This window comes from Gamsiella multidivaricata, assembly GCF_025024155.1.
Source record: "Gamsiella multidivaricata strain RSA 2152 chromosome Unknown BC939scaffold_40, whole genome shotgun sequence".
NCBI classification, from domain to species: domain Eukaryota; kingdom Fungi; phylum Mortierellomycota; class Mortierellomycetes; order Mortierellales; family Mortierellaceae; genus Gamsiella; species Gamsiella multidivaricata.
In genome coordinates, this window is record NW_026251748.1 from 210418 (window position 1) to 232196 (window position 21779).

General features: G+C 51.1%; 7 protein-coding genes and 1 non-coding gene across 8 annotated transcripts; 3 read left to right on the forward strand and 5 right to left on the reverse strand.

Moving 5' to 3' along the window:
• Positions 1-642: 642 nt before the first annotated feature.
• BC939DRAFT_503980 (P-loop containing nucleoside triphosphate hydrolase protein) lies at positions 643-5911 on the forward strand (the record flags this gene model as incomplete). Its single annotated transcript, XM_051560468.1, has 5 exons — positions 643-783; positions 874-1006; positions 1119-1356; positions 1503-2850; positions 2936-5911. The coding sequence occupies 5 exons, from the start codon at positions 643-645 to the stop codon at positions 5909-5911; spliced, it is 4836 nt and encodes a 1611-aa protein (XP_051411357.1).
• A 475-nt stretch (positions 5912-6386) lies between these two features.
• On the reverse strand, positions 6387-6770 carry BC939DRAFT_454262 (uncharacterized protein). Its single transcript, XM_051556043.1, has one exon. The coding sequence runs from the start codon at positions 6663-6665 to the stop codon at positions 6471-6473; it is 195 nt and encodes a 64-aa protein (XP_051411358.1). The 5' UTR covers positions 6666-6770; the 3' UTR covers positions 6387-6470.
• Positions 6771-7504: 734 nt separating this feature from the next.
• BC939DRAFT_454266 (P-loop containing nucleoside triphosphate hydrolase protein) lies at positions 7505-11051 on the forward strand (the record flags this gene model as incomplete). Its single annotated transcript, XM_051556044.1, has 4 exons — positions 7505-7533; positions 7732-8129; positions 8237-8294; positions 8409-11051. Exons 2-4 carry the CDS (start codon positions 7732-7734, stop codon positions 11046-11048), a joined length of 3096 nt encoding a protein of 1031 aa, XP_051411359.1. The 5' UTR covers positions 7505-7533.
• Positions 11052-11478: 427 nt separating this feature from the next.
• Positions 11479-12963, forward strand: BC939DRAFT_529666 (vitamin-D-receptor interacting mediator subunit 4-domain-containing protein). The gene is made up of 3 exons (XM_051561526.1): positions 11479-11881; positions 12032-12205; positions 12337-12963. The coding sequence occupies exons 1-3, from the start codon at positions 11632-11634 to the stop codon at positions 12909-12911; spliced, it is 999 nt and encodes a 332-aa protein (XP_051411360.1). The 5' UTR covers positions 11479-11631; the 3' UTR covers positions 12912-12963.
• A 58-nt stretch (positions 12964-13021) lies between these two features.
• Positions 13022-16535, reverse strand: BC939DRAFT_484288 (isoleucyl-tRNA synthetase; the record flags this gene model as incomplete). The annotated part of the gene is made up of 6 exons (XM_051559245.1): positions 13022-13663; positions 13757-13887; positions 13966-15516; positions 15615-16009; positions 16119-16261; positions 16401-16535. 6 exons carry the CDS (start codon positions 16533-16535, stop codon positions 13022-13024), a joined length of 2997 nt encoding a protein of 998 aa, XP_051411361.1.
• Positions 16536-17147: 612 nt separating this feature from the next.
• On the reverse strand, positions 17148-18173 carry BC939DRAFT_193781 (uncharacterized protein). Its single transcript, XM_051550546.1, has 2 exons — positions 17583-18173; positions 17148-17462 (listed from the first exon to the last, which is right to left on the reverse strand). Exons 1-2 carry the CDS (start codon positions 17904-17906, stop codon positions 17247-17249), a joined length of 540 nt encoding a protein of 179 aa, XP_051411362.1. The 5' UTR covers positions 17907-18173; the 3' UTR covers positions 17148-17246.
• Positions 18174-18703: 530 nt separating this feature from the next.
• BC939DRAFT_484289 (vacuolar ATP synthase 16 kDa proteolipid subunit) lies at positions 18704-19963 on the reverse strand (the record flags this gene model as incomplete). The annotated part of the gene is made up of 4 exons (XM_051559246.1): positions 18704-18951; positions 19058-19216; positions 19776-19834; positions 19935-19963. The coding sequence occupies 4 exons, from the start codon at positions 19961-19963 to the stop codon at positions 18704-18706; spliced, it is 495 nt and encodes a 164-aa protein (XP_051411363.1).
• Positions 19964-20432: 469 nt separating this feature from the next.
• BC939DRAFT_t115 lies at positions 20433-20506 on the reverse strand. Its single transcript has one exon. It is a non-coding gene; the product is annotated as a tRNA-Asn (tRNA).
• Positions 20507-21779: the final 1273 nt, after the last annotated feature.

The window sequence follows — 21779 nt, forward strand, 5'->3', positions numbered from 1 at the left end:
AAAGGCGAAGCAGCAAGTGGCGGAGGGGTCAATCCTGCAGACTGCCCTGCTGCTTAAGAGACGTGAAGCAATTCAATGGCCACACAACATACGCGTAGGCGCCTCTTCTACTGATCTCCACACCAGTTCTTTTGGTATTCTCTCTAACATCGCCGATTGGTGGCGGCGTTGGTGTTGGTGGTGATGGCTGCCTATCCATTGGAGGATACTAATATGGGCGCTTGGGTGTGCATGGGCGTGCATGGGTGCATGGGTACATGGGCGCTACACGCAGACTTCTCTTTCTCCTCCTTTCTCTTTCTCCTCCTTCCTCTCCCTTCTTCTTTCTTTTCCCTTCCTACGCCCCCTTTCTTCATCCACCAGACAACGTCGCCTTCTCTCTCCCTTTCATCTCAATTGCTCGCTTGCCCCGTCCTTACCTGGGGATCTCTGACACTGGCATTGGCACTTGGCACCCGCTACAACCCCCTTATCTGGAGCCACCACCAGGCCCAACGGTACCTGAAGACAGTCTCCCAACTACTGTAGACAGCTCGACTCGTTATCTCACCATACTTCTCTACATCTTGTATATACGTGTTTATCTTTCTCCCCCTACCTCATACTCCCAGGAGCATCACACCCCTGTATTTGCTTGGAACAATGTCTCTCGACACATTTGTGAAGGGCACGAAGTGCTGGTTCACGGATGACAAGGAAGGCTGGATCGGTGCCTCACTGACCACCAAAGACCTTGCCGCCGATGGAAAAGTAACCCTGACCTTTGTCGACGACGATGAAAAGGTACGTCCTACTGTCATGATCATCAGCAGAAGTGTGATATGCTTGAATAATAAACACTGCTAACCCACACATCCATCGTCTCTTCTTCAGGAACATGTCTTCTCGTCCACACTAGCCAAAATAAAAGAAAGCAACGATACCATACTACCTCCCTTGCGCAACCCTCCACTGCTGGAAGGAACCGAGGATTTGACCAATCTCTCATACTTGAACGAACCTGCCGGTACGTTGTACACCTCAAGGAACCTGCATCTATACTTGCTGCATGTGCATCGAAAAAGATGGATCCTCTATATAGTCTAATAGTGCTGTTGCTCTGCTCTTCCCTTCCGCAGTCCTTAGCAACATCAGAACCCGCTATTCACATTGCAACATCTACACCTACTCGGGAATCGTCTTGATTGCCGCCAACCCCTTTGCCCGCGTCAACCTCTACAGTCAAGATATTATCCAGGCCTACTCTGGAAGGAGACGTGGTGAACTGGAACCCCATCTCTTTGCTATTGCCGAGGATGCCTACCGCTGCATGATCCGTGATGAAAAGAATCAGACCATCGTCGTATCTGGAGAGAGGTGAGGAACAAAGCATATAAAAAAAAAGTGTCACTTCTTGCATGCCACTGGAATTCGCAAACAAATGCAGCACCTTATAGCTTCGAATCCTATGCTCTGACAAACTGACGTCCTGTTCTTTTATCCACACGTACGCCAACGAATAGTGGTGCCGGTAAGACCGTCAGCGCAAAGTTCATCATGCGGTACTTTGCTACCGCTGACGACAGTGACCGAGATCAGGATTTATCCAAGGTTGGAATGAGCGAGACTGAGGAGCAGATTTTAGCCACCAACCCCATTATGGAAGCCTTTGGAAACGCCAAGACCACCCGCAACGACAACTCTTCACGATTCGGGAAGTTCACAGAAATTCAGTTCGACAAGAACCGCAACATTATCGGTGCCAGGATCAGAACATATCTGCTGGAGCGATCCCGTCTCGTGTACCAGCCCGAGCACGAGCGTAACTATCACATCTTCTACCAGCTGGTCGCAGGAGCCCCACCATCAGAAAAAAAGGAGCTTGACCTGCAGTCCATCACACAATTCAATTACCTGAAGCAGGGCGGTGTCCAGACCATCATTGGCGTCGACGATGCAGCCGAATTCGAGATTACCCAGCGCTCCCTCTCGACCATCGGTATCTCTGTCCATGTGCAATGGTACATCTTCCGCATCTTGGCTGCCCTACTGCACATCGGTAATATCCAAGTCACCGGCCGTAACGATGCCATAATCAATGATGAGGATCCGTCCTTGATCACCGCAGCTCGCGTCCTCGGTATTTCCCTCTCAGAATTCAAGAAGTGGCTCGTCAAGAAGCAGATCGTAACCCGCTCTGAGAAGATTGTTTCCAGCCTGAAGCCTGACCAGAGTTTAATCGTCCGTGACTCTGTGGCCAAATACATCTACTCCTCCTTGTTCGACTGGCTTGTCAACAACATCAACTCTAGTCTTTCCAGTGACGCCGTTGCCAGCCAAATCCACTCCTTCATCGGTGTTCTTGACATTTACGGTTTCGAGCACTTCAAAAAGAATTCGTTTGAACAGTTTTGTATCAACTATGCCAATGAGAAGCTGCAGCAGGAATTCAACCAACACGTCTTCAAGCTGGAGCAAGAGGAGTATGTCCGAGAGAAGATCGACTGGAAGTTCATCGAGTTTAGCGATAATCAACCCTGTATTGAGATGATTGAGGGAAAGCTCGGTGTACTCACCCTTCTGGACGAGGAGAGTCGTCTGCCTTCAGGCTCGGATCAAGGCTGGTGCAACAAGCTATTCACACAGTTCGGCACTGAAAAGTACAAGACGTGGTTCGCCAAGCCTCGCTTCTCCAATAGCGCATTTACGATCTCTCACTATGCCCACGATGTCACATACGAGTGCGAGGGCTTCTTGGAAAAGAATCGCGATACCCTTCCAGAGGAGCTGCTGAACCTGCTCAAGAACTCAGATAACGAATTCTTGCAGGAAGTTCTTCTGACCAGTGCTACTCTTGGGGTCGGAGGAAGTGTACGTTTCTTTTGCCATGGCTATGGCTGTATGTTTTATTGCGCTTCTACGACTGGGTACTAACAAAACCTTGATTCTATAATAGTTATCTGAAGATAAGCGCAGGAGCGTCATCAACCGCAAGCCCACACTGGGCTCGATCTTCAAAGGCTCACTTATTCAGCTCATGGACACAATCAACTCGACCAATGTCCATTATATCCGCTGTCTCAAACCCAACGAGGCCAAGCAGCCATGGGGCTTTGATGCCCCCATGGTCTTAGGTCAGCTTCGTGCCTGCGGTGTCCTGGAGACGATTCGCATCAGCTGTGCTGGCTACCCCTCACGCTGGTCCTTTGAAGAATTTGTGGAGCGCTACTACATGCTGGTCAATTCGGAGCACTGGGGCTTTGACACGCAAAAGATGTGCTCTGCCATTCTCGAGGCCACCATCAAGGAGGCCGACAAGTACCAGATCGGTCTCACCAAGATCTTCTTCCGTGCCGGTATGCTCGCCTATATGGAGAATCTGCGCGCGGAAAAGTTGAGCGCGTACGCGACCATGATTCAGAAGAACATGCGCCGCTTCATCTGCCAGAAGAGGTACAGTACCATCCGCTCTGCTGTCGTCAAGCTTCAATGCTTTGCTCGCAAGGTCCATGCCCAAAAGGAGGCCCGTATCCTCCGCGAGGAGCGTTCTGCGACCCTACTCCAGACCTTTATGCGTGGCTACGTCCAGCGCAAGAAGTTCATCCAGACACGCAACCACATTCTTCAGATCCAGTGTGCCATCCGTGCCAAGGTCGCCCGTACTGCCTTCCAGACACTCCGGGAAACGAACGGTGCCACCAGGATTCAGCAGATCTGGCGAGGAATGCAGGCGCGTCGCGCGTACAAGAAGGAGGTCAAGGCCATTGTCCTGGTGCAGTCTTGCATCCGTCGTAACAAGGCCAAGAAGGAACTGGCGGTCCTCAAGGCCGAGGCTCGTTCTGCGAGCCATTTCAAAGAAATTTCATATCGCCTTGAGGGAAAAGTGGTGGAGCTGACGCGGGCTTTGGACCTGGCGCTTCAGCGGAACAAACATTCCGACTTGCAGGTAGCGAGTCTAGGAAACCAGGTCCAACAATGGAGAGAACGATACGAATCATTACAACAATCCAAGTCGAAGGAGATTGCACTTGCTGCCGAGAACCCTACTGTACCCAAGGCGGAATACGAGAGTTTGAAAGCAGCGAATACCAAATTACAGTCCCAATATGAAGAGTCGATTGAGAAGACGCAGGCTCTTGAGCAGGAGATCCTCAAGCTCACGGACTCGCTCGCCAAGACCAAGGAAGAGGTCAGCAAACTAGCGGCCCAGGTCAAAATCAAGCCCGACGACTCCGAGAGCGTGGTCGCTCTCAAACGCGAGAACCAATACCTCAAGGACCAGCTGGCACAGCTTTCCAAGGCCACTGGTCGCGATACCTCCAGCTTCCCTGTCACATCCAAGGTCATGTCGCCTCCTAACAGCAACACGGCTACGATGCCTCCTGCTTACAGCTCCCATTCAGTCAACAGCCACACCGTTGATAAGTATGAAAGCGCATATTCGTTTGCCAAGGAGATGCACCCCCACAAGGTCACTGCGCTGCCACCGCCCGTCAGCATCCCGCATGCTAACGGAGTCCGGACCGCTGCCGCAAAGATCAGCCGCAACCGCAGCAACAGCACGCCCGATATCGCCGCTCTAGAGACCATCTTCAAGCCTCAAAAGACCACCAACAGCGTCTTTGACAACTTGGACAACCATAGCAGAAGCGCCAAAACGATGTCGAGCGATGACTGGTCCCGTCATGTGCCTCGTGGCCGACCTAGCATTCACAGCCTGGTTGAGCAGCCCGAAGTGGAGATTATGCGGATTCTGAAGGACGAGGAGGGCCTACAGGAGGAAGTCCTAAACGGACTGATAAAGAACGTCAAGATTCCATCACCCAGCCATTCGACTCTGCCTCAGCCCAACGAAGTCCTGGCTCCATCCCACTTGATTGGTCTTTTGACGACGCAGATGTGGAAGCATGGCTTTGTTAAGGAGTCGGAGCGTCTGATGATTAATGTGATGCAGGCTATCCAGCTGCAGTCCATATCGATCTCGGGCGATGAGTCGATCATCCCCTGTGCATACTGGCTCTCGAACGTGCACGAGCTCCTGTCGTTTATCTGCCAGAGCGAACAAGAGATCACTCGCGAGGAGTATATTGCGCGCGGCAACGCGGGTCTCTGGAACGAATACGAGCTACTAGTGTCGACAATCAAGTACGAACTCGAGTGCCTGGAGTACAACATTTTCCACGTCTGGATGAAGTCGTTGAAGAAGCAACTCCACAAGATGATCATCCCTGCGATCATTGAGAGCCAGGCCCTTCCAGGATTCATCACGAACGACTCTGGACGGTTCTTTAATAAGTTGATCGGATCGAGCCCTACGTTCAGCATGGACGATCTGCTGTTGTTGTTCAACAAGGTCTGGAGGGCTATGAACTGCTATTATGTAGAGCACACTGTGATCGAGCAGGTGATGACGGAGCTGCTGAAGATGGTGGGAGTGGCAGGATTCAACGACCTGTTGATGCGCCGGAACTTCTGCACATGGAAACGAGCGATGCAGATCCAGTACAACATTACTCGAATTGAGGAATGGTGCAAGGGACGTGACTTGCCAGAGGGTACGCTTCAGCTGGAGCATCTGATGCAGGCAACGAAGTTGCTGCAGCTCAAGAAGGCATCGCTGAGCGACATTGAGATCATTTACGATGTGTGCTGGATGTTGACGCCGAGCCAGGTGCAGAAGCTGGTACAGAACTACATGATTGCGGATTATGAGGTGCCAGTGAGTCCGGATCTGATCAAGGCGATTGCGATGAGGGTGGCAGCGCAGGAGAAGAACGACACACTGATGCTGGATGCCATTTCCTTGGACGATGCAGGATCATTTGAGACGCCTGAGCTGAGGGAGATAGATGTCGAATCTGAGCGATACCTGCCTCCTTGGCTCGTTGATTTGAGCCGATTGAAGTCCCTGATGCACCTGGTCGTGGTGTAAAATGGACATGCACACAAGCACGCATGCAGGGGATTGAGTGAAAAAAGGGAAACTTTTTTTTTATCGAGCTAATTTCCAGTTCTATTATTACATATCCCATTTTCAACATCCCCTCTCCTCCCCCTTTCTAACAAAAGGCAGAAAAAAAAAAAAAAAAAAAAAAAAAAGCGAACTCCATCGATTTGAGCGAGCTTTGTAGAAAGAAGGATGGTTTTTTTACATGACATAGTATCATACCCTACAGCAAATAAAATATAATAATAGTGTTCAATGCATATAGACTATCTTCGATGCTTGCTTGGCCCATCCCAAAGAGCGGAGTTGTACTTGACTGCTCTCTTTCTCTCTTTCTTACATAAAGGCGACTGCGTTTTTCGACTGTCCTTTCGCAGTTGAGTTTCTAATAATCCAATAGCGATGGTGCTCACGGCACAGCAGAAGCATAGGCCAGGAGACATTCCTGGCCAATGGTCGTGCGTGCGACAGAGATGGAACGTTTGTGCAGCGGCGGTCTTTTCTTTTTCTTTTTTTTTTGTAAATGATTCCACTCCTTCGGCTATCAAAAGATCCGATCTGCACTGGCACACAGTACGTACCTGAATATGAGTGAGACACCAGCCAGAACAGGAAGTATGAAGCATTGCGTATCTGTTTCTTCGAAAGACAGCTTAGCTGCTGCTGTCATTTTTCCCTCTTCTGCATTTTGAGACACCAACCGGAGATGAGCTGCGTTCCTCACTGGGCTATGTTCCATCGAAGACGATTGGATTTCTCAGCGACGAAGACAGGGAGGGAATGGAGACGATGACGGTGGGCTTGCTCTTTTGTTTTCATTGTGGTTTATTTGCAATTTGATAAGGATCTTTTTTTTGACAGGGGTAAGCGTTCTATTTTGTCATTCCAATCGAGATACCCAGCTGCAGCCCTGCCCTGCCCTGCCTTGGCTTGGCTTGTAGCCCTTTGTTTGTGCAGGTTGTGGTCTATATACAGCCCAAACAGTTGTCGCCCTTTGTTCGTCTCGCCCTATCTCCCACTAGGTTAGCGTACATGAGCAGTACAATACTTCATTTGTTTTGCTAGCACGAGGTGAACAAAAACAACAAAAAGAGAAAACAAGGAAATAGGAAGACGAGAGAAAGGACAAAAATAGCGATGGGAGCTTCGGTGGGTGACATGGGGGATCCTTCTGGTGGAACCAATGACGACGGGTGAATAAAACGTGGCCTGATAATGGAGATGATGGAGATGCCCTCTGAGACCAGCAAGGCCCGCCTTCTCATCCTTCTTTACTGCGGACATGTACGTACAGTATCTCATTTGGGGTGTTTCTCCCGCTTGCCAGCCTCGCATTGGCTGTCCCATCCCGTCGCATGGCCGCATTGCCCCACTCCCATTTGGCCCCAAGGGAGGGGGACACAAAAAGGGAAAACTCTAAAGGCGAGGACGACGGCGGAGTTGGGCGGGGCTTCAATTCCTCCTCTCATTCGCTCATTCGGGGCAAAACAACACAACAAGCCACGGAAGCCTGCCCTTCTTTTTTTTTTGGGTTCCCCCTCCCTCCTTCCTTTAAAAAGGAGCCCTCAGGCACCGAACCCGTCTGCTCCTTCCTTCTCTTTCTCCCCACGACCGCATCTACACCTGCCCGGGATCAGGCATACCTCCTTCTCTTCACCACCTCACATACCCATACTACCTATCCCGCTCCCACCTTCATACCCCCTCCCCCCTCATCTCCCACTCCACTCCACTCCACTCCACTCAAACCACCCCCTCCATCCCTCTCCCCTCCCTTTTCTGCCCCTGAGCACCCCCATACAAACATGTCCGCCCCTCTTATTGATGCCATCGTCAAGGCCGACAGCACCGACAAGCGCCAAGCTGCCGCCGATGCCCTTGCCGCCTTCGCCAAGTCCGAGGGCCTCGTCAAGTCCGTCGCCATCATCGACAGCCTCTCTCCCCTCCTCGAGAACAAGAAGTCCGTCCCCCACCGTGAGGGCGCCCTCCTTGCCCTCGGCTCTTTGGCCAACACCTTTGGCCAGGCCGCCGAGCCCTTCCTGATCCCTCAGATGCCCAAGGTCTTTGAGCTCTACTCGGACAAGATGGTCCCCGTCCGCCAGGCTGCTGGCGTCGCCTCCAAGGCCATCATGGCCCTCCCCACCCGCTATGCCGTCCGTCTCTTGCTGCCCGTCATCTTCCACGCCATCAAGGAATCCAAGTGGTGAGTCTCTTTCTCTGTATGCCTGTGTGCCCACCAGCCTGGATATGAAGGGAGAGAATGCTGACTAACCCAGTTTCGCTTTTGTTTGCTTTTGTTCGCTTCTACAGGCAGTCCAAGATTGGTGCCCTGGATATCTTGTCTGGTTTGACCCAGACTGCTCCTCAGGTACGAAAAACAATATATTTTCAGGAACGGGCGTTATTTTTTGCTGGACTCACACTCGCAGCAAGCACATGGAATCTAACGACAAGACCATATTTCTCCATTATACCTCAATAGCAAATCTCTGCTGCCCTTTCGGACATCATCCCCATCATCAGCGAGGCTATGTGGGACTCCAAGCCCGAGGTCCGTGACCAGGCCACCAAGACCACCACCGACTGCTTCAACGTCGTCGGTAACCCTGACTTGATCTCCTCCATCCCCTACCTCGTTGGATGCATCAACCGTCCCGAGGAGGCTGCCGAGTGCATTCACCAGCTTGCTGCCACCACCTTCGTCACCACTGTCGAGGAGCCCACTCTCGCCATCATGTGCCCCCTCTTGGTCCGTGGTCTTGCTGAGCGTACCCCCTCTATCCAGCGTCAGACCGCCGTCATTATCGATAACATGTGCAAGCTTGTCGAGAACCCCGCTCACGCCCAGCAGTTCTTGCCCAAGTTGTTGCCCGGTTTAGACCGCATGATCGAGATTGGTGCCTCCCCCGAGCTCCGTAGCGTTGCTGAGCGTGCCCGCTCCACCTTGGTCCGCGTCGGTGGTGGTGAGCCCGGTTCCAAGGACCAGGTCGTCACTATCGCCTACACTGTCTCCTCCTCCGAGGTCCTCGAGGTCCTTAAGGCCAAGGCCGCCTTTGTCAAGGAGGACTCTTTCTCTGCCACCCTCCTTGCTTACGTCTCGACCCTTTGCGCCGAGTTGATTGCTTCCCGCAACTTTGAGAAGGATGCCTGGGTCTCCTCCATTTCCCCCTACCTCGCTGTCGTCGGTTCTGATGCCGAGGTCGCTGTCTTGGCTGAGGAGCTTAACGCCTACTACGTCGACTACGATACTAAGAACGCTCTTTCCAACGCCGCTGTTGCTGATGTTGAGGAGGGTGAGTTGCTCTGCGATTGCGAGTTCTCCCTGGCCTATGGTGGTATGATCTTGTTGAACAAGACCCGCCTCAACCTTCGCCGTGGTCAGCGCTATGGTCTTTGCGGACCCAACGGTGTCGGAAAGTCAACCCTCATGCGCGCCATTGCCGAGGGCCAGCTCGAGGGTTTCCCCTCGCCCGATGAGCTCCGCACTGTCTTTGTCGAGCACAACCTCCAGGCTGAGGAGGCTGACCTCCCCGTCACCACCTTCATCTTCAATGACGAGAACATCAAGAACCTCGATAAGAAGAATGTCATTGACATGCTCGAGTCTGTCGGTTTCGACAAGGAGAAGCAGGAGCAGGCTGTCGGTTCCCTTTCCGGTGGTTGGAAGATGAAGTTGGAGTTGGCCCGTGCCATGTTGATGAACGCCGATATCCTGTTGCTGGACGAGCCCACCAACCATTTGGATGTTGCCAACGTCGCCTGGTTGCAGAACTACCTCACCTCCCTCACCAACGTCACTTCGATGATCGTTTCTCACGACTCGAGCTTCTTGGACACTGTCTGCACGGGTATTATCCACTACGAGACCCGCAAGTTGAAGAAGTACAAGGGTAACTTGTCCAAGTTCGTCGAGCAGTACCCCGCTGGTCGCTCCTACTACGAGTTGTCGGCTTCGCCCATTGCCTTCAAGCTCCCCGAGCCCGGTTTCTTGGATGGTGTCAAGTCCAAGGATAAGGCCCTTGTCAAGCTCCAGAACATCGACTTTGCCTACCCCGGCTCCGACAAGTTGACCATCAAGAACATGTCCTGCCAGGTCTCGCTCAACTCCCGTGTCGCTGTCATTGGTCCCAACGGAGCCGGAAAGTCGACCCTTATCAAGGTCTTGACTGGTGAGACCGTCCCCACTGACGGTACCGTCACCAAGCACCCCAACGTCCGTGTCGCCTACGTCGCCCAGCACGCCTTCCATCACGTCGAGCAGCACTTGGACAAGACCCCCAACGAGTACATCCGCTGGCGTTACCAGTATGGCGAGGATCGTGAGATGAACAACAAGGCCACTCGTCAGATCTCGCCCGAGGAGGAGGCTCAGATGAAGAAGTTCATCCAGTGGGAGATCAACGAGAAGATTGAGAAGGTCCAGATCGAGGATCTCTACGGACGTCGCAAGGCCAAGCGCACCTTCGAGTACGAGGTTCAGTTCGTTGGCCGCTCGTACGAGGATAACGCCTGGATCCCTCGTGAGAAGTTGGAGGAGTGGGGTTTCGAGAAGGTCCTTCAGGCCTTTGACGACAAGGAGGCCGCCAAGGCTGGTGCCTGGACCCGCTCATTGACTGCCGTCGAGGTCGAGAAGCACTTGGGAGATCTTGGATTGGATGCCGAGTTCTCCACCCACAGCCGTATCCGCGGTCTTTCTGGTGGTCAGAAGGTCAAGGTCGTCCTTGCCGCCGCTATGTGGCTCAACCCCCACTTGTTGGTCTTGGATGAGCCCACTAACTACTTGGATCGCGACTCTCTCGGAGCTTTGTCGGGTGCCATCAAGGAGTTTGGCGGTGGAGTTGTCATCATTTCCCACAACCGCGAGTTCACTGACAGCGTCACTGTTGAGAAGTGGTCGGTCATTGCTGGAGAGCTCACTGTCTCTGGCCAGAACTACACCCAGAAGAACTTGGAGAAGATCGTCATGAAGGAGGAGGAGGTCAAGATCGATGCCTTCGGTAACGTCGAGAAGGTCAAGTCTACGCGCAAGTTGTCCCGCAAGGAGTTGAAGGACAAGCAGAAGCGTCGTGCTGCTGCCAAGAAGCGCGGTGAAGAGGTCTCTGACTCTGAGGAGGACTTTTAAATCTTCTCTCCCCGAACGCGCGCCGGCCCAACGTCTTTTGCTTGCTCCGGACCTTTTATCAATCTAAGGGAAATATGCGCCAGCCCATGACGATATCATGTTTATGCCTTTCTACACATAGATGGTTGATATGACACTACCACCACTCCGCTCCCATTTTGCCTAGTTACTACTTCATTTCGCATTGCATTGTATTTCTCTTAGATTGTTTGTAGATATTCATTTGTTACCATTAATATATTCGATTCATGTCCAAAAAAACCCCCTTTCAATGACTCTAGAATGTGTATCTCTTTGACAAAAAGAACGAACTTGAATTTAATTAATAGCGACTTGGGTTGCGCGCCAGTGAAAAGCCACTATGGACGGATTTCTTTGGCCACCAAAGTGGGCATCACTTTTGGTCTTTCTACTTTTTTTTTTTTTTTTTTTTTTTTTCAATTCATCACTCTGCAAGTCTAACAGATTGCGAAACAGGACCGAGGAAGGCGCGTGGCATCAGCATCGGCATTGGCATCGGCATCGGCATCAACATCCTACCAAAGCCTCAATCTTTAAAGACATACTCAGTGCAGTGTGATAGATGGCAGTGTCAACAACGACGACCTCGACATCAGCCGTGTCAGGGACGGGTGCAGCAGGAGGGGCGACTTCCCAGCACTCCCTTCGACAGCTGGTTCGGGAGCAGATCACAGAGTATTCAAGGCTGACACAATCGTTGTTTGCCTCACTGGATGTCTTGGTCGAGGGCAAGGTCGCACCCGTGCCTCCGAACGATATCATGAAGCAGATCGTCCAACTGGACGCGACACTCATGGGTGCTGTTGAGAAGAGTACGTTACCAGACGCGCCACACGCAATCCAACAAACAAAAAAAACAAGGGTTGTTTGACAACCTGTGAAAACACGGCCGACAATATGGAAGAATTTAATCATATATCTTTTGGCGGGGGAATTTTTTTTTTTTTGTGGATGCTGGATAGTTGAGCTGCACCAGAGGCAACAGCAACGGATCCGACAGGTGCGCGCAGAAATCGAGGATCAAAATCGGGCTATTATGGCCGTGATCCAAAGTCTTAGGGATGCGAAGCAAGTCCTCGAGACCTGCCTCGAAGACCAGGATCAGAAACAGGCCATCACCGCCGATGCCCGGTCAGGTAAGACCAACTCAACGCTCACACGCACGCACGCACGCACACAGGCTTTCTGTTTGAGGAAAACCCCCAAGGGATTGCACTAACCAACCTCTGCTCAACCTCTTCGCTATTATCTTTTGGTTTGCTTGCAGCGGAAGTGTCAGTATCAGAGATAGTCGCATACGCGAACCGCCTGAGCAACTATACCTCTGCACCTCCAAACTTCAACCCCCAAGACCCGAACCAACCTTTCGAACCCCCTTACCCTCGAGAAGTCAGCATGCGCGCTGGAATCCTCAACCAACAACATATCCCCGCCGCCGCCCTCGTCTCCCTCGACGGAAACATCATGCCCGGCACTGCCGGTCAGCCGATTTCTCCACAATCTACCACGGGTACCGGTGCCGGTGCTGGTCCTGGTGCTGGTCCTGGCACTGGACCAGGGGATGCACAGGCAATTGTGAACGCGGGAACGAACAATTTACATCGCCTCGCAAACGGAGCGCATTTGTTGCCACACGAGTTGGTCGACGAGGACGAGTACGAATCAGGATCGAGTTCTGAAGAAGATGGCTTCTCACTTTACGGAAGGGTCAAGGCTGAAAGTGATCAACTACAACAGCAGCAACAACAACAGCAGCAGCAGCAACAGGCTCAACAGGATCAACAACAGCAGCAGCAAGAGGAGGAAGATGCCGCTGATATCTTTGACCTCGATCTCAATTAGACACCATCATTCTTTCTTGCCACTTGTAAAATAACTCCCTCGAAAATGAAACTATTAAAAAATCTTTTTCTATGAATATGTAATCTAGAAACAAACTTACGCTCCCACTTTTACTTTTGCAGCGCTGAAACCACAGGCTCACACCGCGGGCATAGTGTATCCGCCTCTGGAGACGTAAACGTCCAGCAGCGAGGACACTTGTGCATCGTCGCCTTGCGCAACACCATCCTGCACAGTCCCAGCCGTGGAACCAACACCTCCCGCACAAATACATTCTCGCCGTCCTCCTCTGCAATATCGCTACTACCAGCACCACACCCCGTTATAGTAACATCCGACGTGATAAACAGCTTCTTCAAATCGTCCGCATAAGATTCCAGCACCTGCGACAACGATCCTAGATTGTCCGTATTGCCTCTGTTGCCTGAAATCCTTTGTTCTTCCTCTTGTTCCTGATCCGCGCCGGTCTTTGACTCGATCATCTGGATCTCGACGGTCGCTTCAAGCGAGGACCGGATCACTTTGGCCGTACGTGCTTGTTCCAGCAGCTGGTTGGCCTCACTGCGGAGGTGTTTCAGCACCGAGAACTCGTCGCGTAGCTGCAGGTCGTTCCAGGATTCGGGAGCGTCGAGCCAGCCAGATAGGAAGACCGAGGGCTGTGGACTGACGAAGCAATCGCGGTAATGCTCATAGACCTCTTCGCCGAGATGTGGGGCCAATGGCGCGACACTCCGCGTGAACGCGTTCAGTGTCTGTTAAGGCAGTAGAGGCGCGAAAGTGATTAGCTGTCCGATTTTGCAACCGAGTAGTAGTATAGTAGTATGTATGAGATGATGGACACTTACGTGGAAGAGAACAGTCTGGATGGCACGGCGTTGAAGACTTCGCTCCGCATCAGAATACAGGCTATCCTTGATGACATCCAGGTAGAACGACGAGAGCGTCGTACTCGTAAAGTACTGGAGCTGCGTGAACACTAACAAAATTGCCTGTTAGCATAGCTTAATGCGGACCAAATTATTTCTGCACCAAAACAACAAGCAAAGAGTCGCACCTTTGTTGAACATGAATTCATCATAGCCTGCATTTACATTCTTCGAAAACTGGTAAACCTCCGCCAGCATAAATTTGTCCAGCCGCGAAAGCTGGTCATACGATACCTGCTCTTCCTCTTTAAACCCACTTAAGTTGCCCAACATGAACCGCGCCGTGTTCCTGAACTTGCGAATACTCTCGGCCACCTGTGTCAGGATAGTCTTTCCGATCGCAATGTCTCTCGTATACTCGGACGACGCCGCCCACAACCGAAGCACATCCGTTCCATAGGCTGGGTCTTTCTGCAGGTTCTTCCCTCCGCTGATCACTACTGCCGGATCGACCGTGTTTCCAAGCGACTTGCTCTGCTTGAATCCCTTGGCATCCAACAAGAATCCATGCGTAATTAGCGTTCCAAATGGCGCCTTGCCTGTCAACGCCACGGAAGTCAGAAGTGACGACTGGAACCACCCACGATGTTGATCCGAACCCTCGCAGTATACATCCGCAACGAAAGGTAAGTGCGGTCGGGGCATCTTCTCCTCGATCATCGTCCAACTCGTGCCGCTATCAAACCACACGTCCATGGTGTCGTAGCCACGGCGATATGTCTTTCCATTATTCCGGTACTCAGGTGCAAGCAATTCCTCAGTCGTCATGGTCCACCAGGCATCCGAACCATGCTCCTTGACTGTCTCAATGATGTGCTGCACCGAGGCTCCGGTCAGCAGTGGCTCGTCTGTCTCGACCTCATAGAGCACTGGGATTGGTACGCCCCAAGATCTCTGTCTCGAGATGCACCACTCCGTCCTCGACTGCACAAATCCCTCCAGTCGCCGACGTGCTGACTCGGGCACGATCTTAACGTTCTCCGTTGCCTTGAGTGACGCTTCCTTGATAGTACCAACATTTGCAAACCACTGTGATGTCGCTCGTAGAATCACAGGCTTCTTTGTGCGCCAGTCATACGGGTATTTGTGGACATAGGCCTGTTCCTGGATCAGACTGCCCTTCTCCTTGAGAATATCAAGTACTTTGGCGGTACCCTCAGCTTGAACTTGGAGGCCCTCCAACTCCTTGCCTGCCTCAGGAGTGAACTTTCCAACATTGTCAACAGGACAGAAAGCCTCAATCCCCAGGGGTAAGCAAGCCTTGTAATCGTCCATGCCATGGCCTGGTGCAGTATGGACCAATCCAGATCCAGAGTCGGCGGTAACATAATCCGCGGCGATGAAAGGGAGAGATTCGGATGTCAGGGGATGCCTGTATGTGGTTCCGACGAGATCCTGTCCCAAGACCTGCGCAAGGGGCTCCAAGGTAACTTGTGCTGTTGCGGAGCCATCGGTTGCTGGTGCGGAGGCGGCGAACCGCTTCTTCATTTCTTCCATACGATCGGTTGCTGCCAGGTAGATCATACTTTGGTCGACCGAGTTGCTGGTGCGGAAGAGTGTGTAGCTGAGTTTTGGGTGGACGGCAACACAACGGTTGGCGGGTAGAGTCCAGGGTGTGGTTGTCCAGACGACTGCCTGCAGGGAGGTTGATTTTGGCAAGACATTTAACAGTGCCTCAGCTGAGTACAGAAGCAAACAGAGCAATCAAAACGCGTGGTGAGCAACAAGGCAAGAGCATACTAATATACGAAACGGGTGTGAACAAGAAAACACCTACATGGCCTGTCCATCTCGAAGCCAACCCATGCGGAACGGCTCTTGTGGTCGTCCTTGTACTCGAGTTCTGATTCCGCCAGGGCAGTCTGGGAAGACGGGGACCAGTACACGGGCTTGTTGGCACGATAGATCAGTCCCCTGTTCATCATCTCATAAAAGACTTTGAGCTGTCTGGTTTCAAAATCCTTGTCCATCGTCAAGTATCCGTTGTCGAAGTCGCCCATAATTCCGTATGATAAGAACTCGTTCTTTTGAATGTCAATCGCAGCACGGGCTGAGGCCTGAGCAACTGTGCGGATATCCATAGGCGAAAGTGCTGATCGGTCCCGACCCTTGAGTTCTGCAAGCGCTTTGAGTTCGATGGGCAGACCGTGACAATCCCATCCTGGTCGGTAACTATTATCATGCCACAGTGAAGAAAGAGGGATGATCACATTGGAATGTCAGCCTGAGAGAATATGGAGCGCATATAGAAGCGAGGTCGGAACTATGATGAATTGCTTACTCGACTTTGAAGCCTCTCATGACACGATTGCGATTTATAAAGTCCTTGATCAGCTTGTTGAGCGCGTGTCCGAGATGCAGGTGCCCATTCGCATACGGAGGTCCATCGTGAAGCACAAACAACTCCCCTGGATTATTCTCACGCTAAAAAAAAAAAAAAAAAAAAAAAAAAAAGCCCCCTTCACGATATTAGCAATCGGCTCCCATTCAGAACAGGGATTCCCCATCGCAGTTGAAACACCATCGACATTCTCCAATACTGAAATGATGTTGAATAAATTACCTGCCAGTGGTATAGATCGGTTGTACATCGCTGCCGGTATCCAGCCTCGCGTGTTGCAGCCTCTGATCGGAGCGGAAAGTTAGTCTTGGGGAGCAATAGGGTCGATGAATATTTCGAATCCGGCTTTTCCTTCATGATCTTTTTTGCGGCTGATGATCCTGCAGCTCCTGGCGGTGGGGGCGTATTCGCTGCTGTGGCCATCAAACGGAACGATCCCCATGATGTGCCTAAGGTCCTGGAACAGGGAACTGCTACTGGCTTCGGCGAAGCGACTGTGATCAGGGTCGGCCGCGCGCGGACACTGAGTGAGGAGAAGCCGTTCCTGAGGAGGAAGGCGCTCGAGCCTCGGTATGTTGCTGCAGTCCTGAGCATTTGCGGAGTGGAATGAAAATAAAAGAATAAAAGTGTGGGGATGCTTCAGAGCTAATCAACCCTGATCGATTTATGATCTCGTTGTTGATTTCCTCAGTCCCGTGTCCTTGTCCCGTGGTCGTTACTGCGCTGACTGGACTCCCGGAATGGAATGTGAAGAGAGAGTGTGGAAGCGGATCAATAGAAGGAGAGCGGCAAGGCGGACAGGCCAGGACATGGCGGGTGACGGCGAGTCTTGTTTACCTGCTTCCTGTTTCGGAAATGAGAAACAAGGTTCTTTGCCACCAATCTCACGCGTCTTTGACGCGTCCACTGCTTCGTGTCCTTACACAAGGCTTCAGCCGAGTGGTTGTGGTCTTTAATAAGGCTATCTAAATCACGTCGCCATAAGCCAATCTCATCGACACGCTCTTCCTGTTTGATAACTACGATTATGAATTAAGGATCGGGCTTGCTCAGCAAGCCTGTAGAATATTATGGATTGTCAAGCCCAACCAGCTGGCCATAATCCACGGCCAAGGTAAGGCCAATGCTCGTCGCCACCTTTAATCTATGTGTGCAATCGAAAGAGCGTTCATGTCTGCAAACTTCTGTGGGCGAGCCAAACCCTGCGTGCTCTCTTATCCGACTTGTCTTGCTCGAAATACCATTGTCCGTATCGTAGTACTTACTCATGCAACACGGGCGAGTCTATTTCCAGGTACATCATAAGTAGCTAATCCCTTTCGTGTCAGGAAGCAGTTCGCTGTACAGGGTATCAAACGAGTAAGGAGCAGGCGAGTACCATACAAATTCTAGTATACCACATACCCATATGGTTCCTTCAAGATCATGTCGCTTTCGGTCGATTCTTGCGTAGCGAATCCATAAGAATCCGCCCATAATGAGCATTACTGGAAATGTCGCGAGATAGACGTTGTGACAGATTGAATCAGACGGCGCAAGTGCAAAGAATATGACCGCAAAACGTATTTCATAACAAATGTCTAACCGCTCCTGCTGCATAAAAGTCACCGATGAGCAGTGCGCCTTTTGTATCCATCTGCAAGATGTAGATTGATTCGTAAGAGTCGAATACCCGGCCTTTCTTATAAGAGTATGGTGGTTATAGTGTCCACGATTCGTGCGGGGCATCTCGAGTCTGGAAAGGAAATCACGCTCTTGTATCCAGCCTCAAACGGAGGAAACTTTATTCGTCCCCACTTTTCCTTCTTCTTCGCTCCCTAGTGAATGAACCTATCTGTTCGCTCTCCTTTGCCCTCCTTCGCTCAAGGCACTACATTTTCATAATACGGAAATAATACATGTACAGACAGCAACGTGTGTCTCCATATGAAGTTCGCTGAAGGAGCGAAGGGTCAGTGCTCGTCTCTCTTGAAGGAACGAATTAAAACCCCCCTCCCCCCTCCGCCCTCCCCTCGAGGCGTTACTTGTATCTTTCTCCATTGGCAAGAACGAAAAATAAAGGCTGAGTGCGGGTGTTAGTCGAGCTGGAATGGTTTCTTCAGGCATCGATTGCTGCTAATTTGTTCCTGTCGATCTCTTTGCTTGATGGCTATTGTTTGTATACTCTGATGAAAATGATCGAAAGTATGAGAGTGAGAAAAGCGACGAGACTTACCTTTCTTTTGGCGCTCATCAGGCGCCAGGTAATAGTTCTCAGGACATGTGCGCTTATATGTTCTTGCATCGCTCGACACAATGTACGCACATTGCTATCGTAGTCCTCGTCAATTTCTCCATTGTCCTGGACCGATTTTTAAGAGCGTCCGTGCGGTTTTGCCACTAAGGCCCTCGTATCTCTTCAACTCTGCAAAGTACAGAGCAATGTAGAAAAGTACAAGAGAAAGCAATGACGACTTTATTGTGGTCTCGCTCACAAAAACGACAAATTGACGAACAACTCCAGAATAATAGATACACTGACGCGCTTAGCACTGGGCATCCGAAGCTTTGGTGTTGAGAATCAAAGCAACGATAAGACCATACAAAGCCAACACCTCAGCGAAAATCAGGACGAGAATCATTCCTGTGAAGAGTCGTGGCTGTTGAGCAGAGGCGCGGACACCAGCATCACCAACAATACCGACAGCGAAACCAGCAGCCATTCCGGCAAGACCGACACTCAATCCAGCGCCCAACTGAATGAAGCCAGCGTACAGCGACATTGTTTGGGAAACTATTTGGAAATTGAATGTTGACATTCGAGAGTTAAGTTAATGACTAAGGAAGATATTTTTGAGAGATGCTTTCCAGCAAGGTCTACCCGGTAGAGAATCACTTACATCCGTTTCCGATCAGCACAGACACGACCAGTCCGTAAATACCGATAATACCGGCCATAATAATGGGGACGACACCCTTCATAATCAAGTCAGGGCGGAGAACACCCATGGAGGTGAGACCAACACCAGACTTGGCAGTACCGTACGCAGCTCCGAAGCCTACATATTCAGAAAGGATGAAAATGTTAGTGTGTCTACCGTGATCCTGAACGCTTTCAGGGACTTTTTCTCTTCCTGGTAAGAGCAGCGTAGCCGTGAGTTGATACCCAGCGTGTATGAATCCAAGAGCATCGTTTGGGCATCCACTGTTTAGGTTCAGTAACGCAGGTCCTTCGGTCATATCTCCCATCTGACGCCTGCATAATCCATTTTTTTGGCCCCTTTCTCCCGAAAATGGACCTGTAAGCGCGCAAAACTCAATAACAGGTCCTATGATCACACCTTGCCCAGCGTCAGATCACGCGCCCTGAATGCATGTTCGTTGAATGGCACATGTCGCCGGGGTAGACGGTAGCAGCAGACTGTGTTTGTGGGCCTGTCTTGTCTCCTTAAACTCGCTGTTGTAAAAGCTGTATGGATGCGCTTGTGGTGGCTGCAGAATCCATTATATGCTCTAAAAAATATCTCTCCATTTGCCCTGATCGGTGGCCCACCTGTCGTTGGTGGTTGTTGTGTGGGTACTGCTTATTGAGGAAGTGGAAAGGAGAGTAGCACTTACAGCAAAAGACGATTGCGCTGGTGGCACCCATGACTCCAAAGAAGGGGGAGTACACAGGGCTAATAAGAGAACGATGGAACAAGACACAGCATGTTAATGCAATGTCCTGCTGTGAATAGACACGGCCCCTGAGGTGCTCTTCTGGGCTCAAGCAGTTACCAGTATTCAGTAGCGACGAGAGCAGACATTGTGGTATATGGTTATGGATATGGTGGCTATTGGTGGTCGTGGTTGTGGGTGATGATGTTTTGGAAAGAGAGTAAGGAGCTGGCGAGGCAAAGATCGATTCTGACAACGTCATGAGAACAACCGCACGTGATGCCCTAGAACTAGCCCGTTATTTTTGATGAATCCGGCAGGAAATCCATGTAAAGCACTGCAGGCTGCACAAGCTATAGATTTCCGGATGGGTTGTCAAACGCTGGTTTCGTTTTGACTCGATGTCCCAGTCCAAAACGGGTTGCGAATGTGCAGGAGTTGGATTGACGATTGTCGTGGTTGAATAAACCGGGGCCCGTCTATTGTGGCCTAGAGCGAGATCATAAAATACGCAAAAAATTACCATTGGGTATGGTAGTTGAATAAGACCGGCTGTCAGAGAGATTTACGTCAAAAGAGACAGATGAGGGTACCAGAGGTACCGGGTGTCTGGGGCCTCGCTCCCGGGTGGGCTTGAACCACCAACCTCCTGATTAACAGTCAGACGCGCTAACCAATTGCGCCACGGAAGCTATCCAGATCGGGACCTTAGCCGGAACCCGAAACTCAAAGTTTTTCATAGAATATTTATTCGCGATAATCCAACCCATGTGCTTCAGGAACGAGCTGTCCTGGCCCCCACTGTGGGCTAAGAAGGATGGGCGGAGGTGGGCTGGTGCCAAAGTCCATGGTAGAGAAGTGGAAACAGCTTTACAAGACTATGGGAACGATTGCAGCAATTGTGGTGAAGATCGTGCTCATGGGGATTTATGTTAATAAAAAAAAAAAAAAAAAAAAAAAGCAATTGTGGTGAAGATCGTCCAGGCGGTGGAGATATGACGCTACTGTCAAACAGGAGAAGACCTTAGGCATAGTCTTGGTGAGCAAACAGGCGATGAAAACGCATTTTCAGCACTACGGAACGAATTGCAACGTACATGGTACACCGCTTTGTGAAGGCCATTGAAGAGATCGGGCGGACTGAGATCTGGAACAGAAGATGCAAAGTCACCGTCGACTGGGAACGTAAACATGGGATCACTGCTGTGAGCAAACGCGCCCGGGGACGCAACTGTGTTGGAGAGCACAGACATAGCAGCAATGATTTTATGGGATCTACCCTGAGGCAACGACAAGCACCCGATGGGAAAGAAATCAACGACACCGCGGATGAGAGGGTGCTGCGGTATTATTTTGGACAACAGCGTTTGGACGTGATGGAGCGGCTGGGAGGATGCCGCTTCTATAAAATGTCAGAGGACCGTGGCTAAAGGATGACCTTCGCGCACAACAGGCTACGTAGGGAGCAGGAGCCTTTGGCACGCCACTCATGCGGTTGTAGATTATGAAACCAAGGATCCGTCGCGGCACTAGTCGGGGCGAGCAGTACGCTGCTTATTTTCTGTCCCACCTTTAGGACTCCTTCAGACCATAGTTAATAAGTCCCATGTCTATGAGGGTTCTCGTTAATAAAAAAAAATAAAAAAAATAAAAAAAAGTGAGCAAACAGGCGATGAAGAAACGACATCCAGATACCTACCAAACGGATATGTGTCGTAGGTATGAAAGGGAAGCAGAGACGAACGATCATCTTTGGCGTCGTTCAGCTACCTTGTGCAACCAGCGACAAGAGTGGAGGGATGCGGTGGAGGAGGTGGAGTTGAATGGATATCGTGCATGAAGACAGGCAGTGCGAAAATGGGAACAGGAGAGAGAGGAGGCCGAACGGAAGGACAACCCCTTCACTGCGACTTGTCCCAACTTCTCGGCAACAGGAACGAAGGCTATCTGGGAGTCAATGCAGTG